The sequence below is a fragment of the Phytophthora parasitica genome, assembly GCF_000247585.1.
Source record: "Phytophthora parasitica INRA-310 unplaced genomic scaffold supercont2.50, whole genome shotgun sequence".
In the NCBI taxonomy this organism is placed as follows: domain Eukaryota; phylum Oomycota; class Peronosporomycetes; order Peronosporales; family Peronosporaceae; genus Phytophthora; species Phytophthora nicotianae.
This window is the reverse complement of record NW_008649036.1, coordinates 205,269-213,391: the sequence shown is the minus strand read 5'-3', so window position 1 is coordinate 213,391 and position 8,123 is coordinate 205,269. Positions and strand designations below refer to the sequence as shown.

Here is an 8,123-nt window from a genome sequence, read left to right as displayed (position 1 = left end):
ATGGATGCGAAGTGACACTTTGGTATTAGAAAGGAGAGGGTTTCAGCTGGAGAGTGAATCGGTTGCAGCAGCACAATTGTCCCTATTCTAGCAACATGCAAAGGAGAAATTCATTCGAAGTGAAAATCAAGCTAACCTCCGTTGGGCGCAGCACATTACGCCGGCATTTTTTCTTATCGCAGCTGCAACCACGAAACAAAGTGGCCTTTCACCATTGGTTGGAAGTCTATGTCACACGCCTTCATTTCCGCTTTAATACGAACAGAAGTTCTTCCTCATTCCAGAATCCGCCGTCTCGAGGAAAGATGGTGAAGCTATTCTGTGCGATCGTTGTCGTACTTAATTTGTGGTTGTTCGCACTATTTTTCTCTGTCGAGCCAGCAACGACGAGCGCTAAAAAATACACAAATGTGTGTCGCAAATATAAAATGGGATATCAGGAAGCACCCAATAGCTTATTCGCACTGAAGTGCTGGCAGTAAAGACCATCACCCATCAGATTAGCGAGCGAGCAATTAATTAGTAGCTCTACATACTGACGATTGACTGTGCTGTAGAAACGTCTTCTGAGTCTTTAATTAGTAGCCCGATGATCAAGTCAGGATGTGGATTATTGATTATACTATAGGTAACAGATCAACTACTACAATTAATCGTCAAAACCTACCTGGTCTTACAAACCACTACTAGTATAACAGTAACATGGAAAATGACAGATAACTGGTTTTGAGGTCTAATACTGGATATCTGTGGGATTTTGGCAGTGCCATTAGATATCGTGCTTGAAATGATTTACATTATCGCACAGTCAAGTATGCCCGCACTACGATATCGCTAGTCTTTGCTGTCGGTAAATACCACAGACAACGAAAGGAAATATTGCAATACAACCTCATCCAGTACTTTAGTATCGTGGGGATAAACTATTGCAACGTAAAGTACATGCAGAGCTGCGTGTTGTAAACCACGATCTCATTGCTTCACGGACCTTGTACTTCACGGTAAAATCCATTAAATCGCTTAAATCGTTTGTCCACGAACTTGGTTAGAAATGTATTTTAACATGCTTATCAATATAAAACAGACGATCCCTTTGGCAGTCATATCACCAATAGCCCACATTTTATTCCTGTCTAAGGGTATTCCTTTCCATGAATGTATTGTGCCTTTCTGCCAAAACGCCCTCAGTTTTATGGTCCTACGTAGGAGTGTGGCCCTTACGGAAGACCTCCTATCTGATCGGGTGCTTCCGACTAAAATTTAGCCTAACCCTGTGACGAAAAAAATACGATGCCAATCAAAGAAAAGGGGTGTTGCTCGCGAGTAAATTGTTGCACTTCAATCGGCCATTTAGGTGACCGCTCATTCTTTGGGGTGTCGTCGACATTTCCTGTTGTCTTGAAGAGATGGTACCATCTCCGAAGGCTTCTGGCCGAGACGCCTAGTACACCGGCAACTACGCTGATCTCAATATTGTAGACATACTGCAAGACAATGCCACGCCCGCGTATGTCTGATGAGTAGCCCGTAAAATCAATCTGTTGTGGATACCTTACGTAAGGGTAAATGGCCGGCAAATACTGGCCATGCAGCCCTTAATTTGTTAAAAGGTACCCTTTAGATCAAATCGGAGCCCTTACGTAGGACCTCCACAATCAAGTATTATTGGATCATAGTCGGCAAAATCAAACAGTGTTATTGGTCAATTATCATTTTATTTAGTGGCCTGGCTTAGCAATTCAACTCCAGTTCGTCCTCAAATCCCACCTTTAGCCCTACCCACCCTTGCTTAGGACCTGCCTTTAAAGGTCAGATTGGCCAAAACTTTGTAAAGGCACAATACCACAAAAATGGATCCGAGTACCATCAGTTTGGAACAGTGCACAGCAGATAGTAGTTTTAACTCGCCACACCAAAATGCAGCCCAGTCACACTCACTAACACTCAACAACTGCAAATATGGTAGTACCACGCTAACCTCTTCCAAAGAAATAGATCCATGGCCCAAAGAATTTACGATCTCTCACATAATCTACTGTCTCCCTCTGGTTCCATACAAGCAATGATCTTGAAGCTATTGATGCGCAGAAAAGCGCTGCAGTCACTTCAGGTCTCGCAGTTGGCCACAAATATCGCGACACAAGATGCGCCATCCCAAACTGGACCAGGTCCTTGCCAGTTGGGTCTCCTGGTGGGAAAAGAATGAGGTTACTGCCACGGGTGAGGCAATACGAGTGAAGGCAGAGCGCTTCTCCGTGATCCTAAAGCTCGAACCACGTCCAAAGTTGTCAAAAGAATAGGCGACTCATTATTTCCATTACACAGGCACTTGAGTCTGAAAACAACTATTGTCTAAATTAGCTTGTGGGGGTGTCTACTGATCACAAGTCACCACCTTAGGGTAATTATTGGTCAAAACGATGGGATATTTTCGTTAAATGCTGATCAACAATGATATCTCAGTTTTTAACGTCTCTTCCAAGCCTAAATTTCTTCAGTAGTCTTTCCCAGGGAAACGACTGTCGTTTTGATTGTCTTCGTGCCGACTACGAACGACGAGGATTTACAAAAATACCTTCAACGGGGCCACGATAGACATCTCTCTGGTAACGCTCGACAACATTCTTCAACGCAGAACCGGCAGAAGCCACATTGTTCTCGTCCACCTTAAATACTTGAACATGAACACTCATGGGATCTAAACCGCGATCCTTCCACTGCTTAAATAGAGCGTTTTGGAATTTTTCAGCATTGACGTACATTCGTCTTGACTGTGGCAATTGCAAAGCACTTGCAACCAAACGGGCGAATTTGGCTTCGCCACCGAAGCGTTTTGCAAGCTCCGTCGTGATATCGGTTTTAGCTGGTGGGTATCGAACGTTGAACAGCCTGATATATTCGTCCAACGCGTCCAAGCTCCGACTCGACATAGTTAGGGTCCAGTCGTCACCAATCTTCAGTTTCCCATGACATATTCAATGGTCTTCTGGTTGTCCAGCCAACCGTTCAACTGCTGTCTTTGTAAACTCTCCGCCAATTCAGCCGAGTTGGTGCGCCCCTTTGCAGTTACGAGGGCTTTTGCCACAGCATCGTCTCCGTAGCGAGTCGAGAGAACTCCAAGCAACGAGATTTGTTCGTTCGGGTGCTTCAAATTGTAAGCTGAAATGTACTTGGATAACTTACTCAGCTTGGGGCTTTCCAAAACTTCCAGGACGTCGTTACCGAGTTTCAGTTTGTTCAGAACATATATCCCATCTTTGTTCGCGGCCAAATAAGCTTTCAAAGTCGCGGATTCGATGACTTTGGACGCACTCGATTTAACCAGACTGGATACCGTTCCAGCGACGCCCCTTTCTTCGTCGATCCTGTCGGTCTTCTCGATAGTTCTCAACGACCTAACTGACAGCGTTAAGGTACTCCGAGTGTTGGGTGTAGATGGCAAGTGAGTTGCCGTAGAAACGCAGACGGTATACACCATGAAAACGATAGCCAGTACTCCAGTGTAGAAGAATCGCATTGTTGGTTGTGCTTTCGAGATTAGTGTGTGACTGAGCGAGTTGAAAAGTGATTGTATGGTAGGGCAGCATACAGAATCTATTTATCCACCCACGATGCAGCGGTGCATAAGATTAGTGTCATACCGCAATCATTGCAACTGAAACTCCGTTGCAATGATAACGGTATGGCACTAATTATAAAGAACTTGACCTTCTTTTTATTAATTTTAACCGGCTATGCAGCGTCGATCCGTGTCAGTTTGTAAGAATCTGACCAAAACTGACAGATCAGCGAAAAATAATGTCTTGGCGGGGTGGCATTAAGTATAAGAACAAACTCCGCTTCTGCGTCTTTTATCGGCTATAGTGGTTTGGTTTTAGGAGTTCCTGTACAATTCTCTTTCTAACAGAGATTCGTAAGAACAGATGTAGTTTGACGGACATCGGACATCTAGAAGAATAGCTCCGTGCTCTTTATTTAGAAGTTGGCTAGTAAATGTCATCCAAACCTGCCCAGAGTATATATTTATTCCTTATGATAGGCACATCATATTCGTAACACAGTCCATCTATTTCAATCGGTAGGTTTTACATATTATGTACTGATCTTTGTGGCCAGGGAAGCTCGAAGTTTGAACTTTTGAACATATGATTTGCTGGCTTATCGATTTAACCCTAAAGCAGACAGAGAATAGGGTAAGGATATTTTGGCAAAACGAGGTTCAGTATACCGGACCCGATTTGCTAAACTCCTCTGATATAGAGCATAGGGGTAAGGGAAGGAAGCTGTTTCGGCCACCTGGCGCTCCTAATTGTGGAGAATGCACCAAAATTGCCGCTTTTGGACGGGAAAAGCGGTCCGCCCTCTCTAGGACGCCACCTATCAACGATTATGCCAAATCTAGATACCACTGACGATCATAATGTCGCTTTACTTGAAAATCGTGCTCAGGTATGCAGGCATTTCGTGGCTGTTTACTCCTCAACAGTCTCTACACTACACTCACCCGTAGTCGTGGAAGGCATGGTCAACGGGGTATGACGGCCCGCTGATCATTAACTGATCGGATACTGCTAAATCGGATAAACCTGCAATTCTTAGTCATTAATAGAGACTGTCTCACAAACAAACTTTCCGAAAAAGGTACAAATCGAGTGGATCCTAAGTAAACTAAGATTATGACCAATGACAGCGCTTTATACAAAACATATGGTTGCGAGATTTGAGCAAACTTTCTGCTTTTAGTCTCTTTACTTTCCTAGAAAACGGGATTGGGATAATTCTTGCTTTTTAGCATCTAATGTTGAGATTTGCAAACTATGGTGCTTCGCTTTAGGCTGGGAGGACTTTGAAATAGCAATATAAGTATCTAACTACATTTGTGCGTCGCAGGCATAGTTCTGCTCTGAACGAGGCGAGTTATTACAAATCAATATCACTCAAACTTTTTGTTTCCATACTCCAGCTAGGTAACGTTGTTAGCTCAAATTAACAAATTCATGAACGTTCGGCGCCTAGCTTGAGATAGCTAGCTACCTATCTTATTCTGCTAAAGTGAAATTTCCGCTATGCATTGTGACTCGCAATTTGCGAGTTGCCCTGTTCACAATCTTTAGATGAATCATTTTCTCGCAAACAAATGTTTCGAAAAAGGTACAACGATCAAGTGGCAGGAAAAGCAAAACACTAATTTCAACGAAGATAATTGGCCAAAATACGGTAAAACGTGGGCGAGAGATAATCTTTTATTATAAATTGAAGGGTACCATCCCAAAACCAATTCCTAGCCGGGTCAGGAAGGAAAGGCTTTCTGGGAAAACAGCCTTCCCGCTTTCAAAGCTGGGATCGGCTGCCTATCGTCGGTACCGTTCTGGCGTCGTGCAGTTGTGGTGTTTACCTGACTTTGGTTTAATATGTACTGTAGTGTGCAGTACATGTACGATCACACCATACATTACACTGTGCTCGCCTTTCGTGTATTCAACCAGTCAGTCTACCATGTCATCTGCAATGCTTTTGACTCAGTTTGCGAATTCCCCTCCGGTGGATTAGTCTTCCAAGGCTCCAACAATCTCTGCAGTGCCAATAATGCGTCTTTATGATGTGGTGCTAGCAGCTGCTACGATTCTCTTGACAGCTATCGATGGCATCTCAATAGCGACGGACGCAAACCGGAACCCTGTCGACCTCTCTGCTACGACTCGTTCGTTCACACAAGAGCAGCAGAATATCCCCACCAAGCGGTCCTTGAGGGTGTACACTACCGAGGCGGAGGATAACGACGAAGAGAGGGCGATTAACTTTAAATCGCTCCCCGGCGTTGACAAACTGAAGACGGCCTGGACCCAAAACAAGCTTTCGAAATACCTCAAGAAGGGAAAAACAGGAGACGAAGTTTTCTCGAAGCTCAAGCTTGACAAGGCAGGCGACACACTTTTCGAGAACCCGAAGTTCCACGTTTGGGTCAAGTACGTGACCGACTACAACATCAAAGCAGGAAAGAACGAGATATCGATGATACCGACTCTGACGAAACACTATGGCGACGATGTTCTGGTGAAGATGCTCGAAATAGCTTCAAAGTCGAGCGTTGTGGATACAAGGCGAGTTGCATCGAGCTTGCAGGAGCAACAGGTCAAGTATTGGAGGAGTTTGGACCTCTTACCAACAGATGTCTTCACCAGATTAAGACTCGGAGACAAAGGCAAATTGGACGATATGCTTACCAACCCGAGCTTCTTCGCGCTCAACAAATACCTTGTCGACTATAATGTGCGGTACTCCAAGTCGCTGACTATGGTTGAAGTTCTCAAGGGAGGCTACGGTGATGAAGCCATTGCTAGGATGCTGCAACAAACTGCGACGAAGGCCAAGGACGTGGAAATCCAGAAGATGGCGGTGAGACTGCAGAACCAGCAGTTCGAACACTGGCGAGACATAGGTCTCAACAGCGATGACATCTTTAAAGAACTGAGACTTAATAAGGTTGGAGTCACGCTTGAAAACTCGAATTTCGTGGTTTGGGGGAAATTCCTGCAAAATTGGAGTGGGGAGAACACAACTCCGTTTAAGAGTCTGTGGGCGAGGTATGGAGAGAAAAACCTGGCAACTATGCTTGTTGCACCTAGAGAACAGGCTGGAGACAGTGTGATCCCATTCTTGCAGAATCAGCTAGTTAACCAGTGGCTGGCCATGGAGAGAACCCCGGCTGACGTCTTCAAGATGATTGGGTCTTCGGATGGGGGGAAGAAACTTGTAGGGGCTTATAGGTGGAGTTACAGGAATAAGTTTAACGCCGCATAGAATGTCTCCTACCGCCGCAATACTAATACTTAAGTATTAATAGTAATTACTATTAGAACTTACATGTACGACTACCACAGCGAGATGTACTCATAAGAACTTCGCATTCTGGTCTTAACACTTCGCAATTTACTACATTGTAAAACGGTTGATCTTAATATCTTGCGTTTGCTCATGCTGCTGTAATACAACTTACATCAAAAGCGTTATTATCAGTTCACCGTCGACACCGCATGAATTTGCGTACCGGGTCGATAATAAATACATCATACGACAACAATTTTGCAATTGGTTTCAAGCGTGAATTAATGCATAAATGTACCTATTGTTGCCATACTTGAATTGCCTTTTACTTGAAATACCTTATACTTGAAACTCAGTTCTTGTGCCCCACACACGCACTTGACACGAGCAGCGGAGGCTGTCCTCGTGCGTTTTTCACGCATGGTATTGAGATCGTTATAAACAGAGAGCAGTCGCTCCAGGTAGCTCAGTCGACAATCTCTCTTTTTTAAGAATAGATTTATCCGTCGCTGCAAAAGCTCAAAGCTCTTTACTTTCGAAGTAATTCGTAGTTTCTGCATACGAACGTCATCCTCCATGCCCGAGGACCAGAGTTTTGCTCGTGTCACAACAAGTACCATACGCATACATCTTTCGCCCAATTTCAAATGCTTGATAATGATGTCCCGGTCACGATGCATAATTGTTGTCGCCTGATGCATTTATTTTCGATGCTGTATGCAAATACATGCGTTGTCGCCTGTACTATTAAAACTTGTAAACTATGTGTAGTAAACTGGATGTAATTTACAGTTAGTAGTTAGCTTGCATCAAAAAGTTCTGCTATCAATGTATTCGGTGCTGAGTAACTATCACAACTGATAAAATTACTTTTGTTCTTAGTACAAAATCGACCTCATACTGTATCGATTCCTCATCCGATCCTACATACACCATGAGTGCAGCATGGCCCGTGCCCGTTAAAACTGAGGAATGTATAATACAATCGAATACTGTAAGCATAGAACAGTAGATTACATTCCCCGCAAACGATGAGCATACAACACTGTAGAGTGGAGCGTGACGGACTTTCGTACATTTCAAACTGACACGAATTCGGCAAAATACTGAAACTATTTTCCACAAGTCGAGATGTTGTATTCTTGTAGATTCGACCTCTACAATAATCCCATCTTTAGGTAGCCACTGGCTTTCGTCGCTGACCAATCCGTGTCAGTTTGTAAGAATCTGACCAAAACTGACAGATCAGCGAAAAATAATGTCTTGGCGGGGTGGCATTAAGTATAAGAACAAACTCC

The 8,123-nt window shown here is 43.9% G+C and overlaps 4 protein-coding genes across 4 annotated transcripts in view; 1 reads left to right on the top strand and 3 right to left on the bottom strand.

The window, feature by feature from the left end:
* Positions 1-2,546: 2,546 nt before the first annotated feature.
* On the bottom strand, positions 2,547-2,930 carry PPTG_15582 (hypothetical protein; the record flags this gene model as incomplete). Its single annotated transcript, XM_008912835.1, has 1 exon — positions 2,547-2,930. The coding sequence occupies one exon, from the start codon at positions 2,928-2,930 to the stop codon at positions 2,547-2,549; it is 384 nt and encodes a 127-aa protein (XP_008911083.1).
* A 26-nt stretch (positions 2,931-2,956) lies between these two features.
* On the bottom strand, positions 2,957-3,517 carry PPTG_15581 (hypothetical protein; the record flags this gene model as incomplete). The annotated part of the gene is made up of 1 exon (XM_008912834.1): positions 2,957-3,517. The coding sequence occupies one exon, from the start codon at positions 3,515-3,517 to the stop codon at positions 2,957-2,959; it is 561 nt and encodes a 186-aa protein (XP_008911082.1).
* A 2,069-nt stretch (positions 3,518-5,586) lies between these two features.
* Positions 5,587-6,801, top strand: PPTG_15580 (hypothetical protein; the record flags this gene model as incomplete). Its single annotated transcript, XM_008912833.1, has 1 exon — positions 5,587-6,801. One exon carries the CDS (start codon positions 5,587-5,589, stop codon positions 6,799-6,801), a length of 1,215 nt encoding a protein of 404 aa, XP_008911081.1.
* Positions 6,802-7,795: 994 nt separating this feature from the next.
* PPTG_15579 (hypothetical protein) overlaps positions 7,796-8,123 on the bottom strand; it is a 1,422-nt gene continuing 1,094 nt past the window's right edge. Inside the window, exon 2 of the mRNA XM_008912832.1 lies at positions 7,796-7,980. The gene's annotated coding sequence lies outside the window, so the exon portion shown is untranslated. The remainder of the gene's footprint in view (positions 7,981-8,123) is intronic.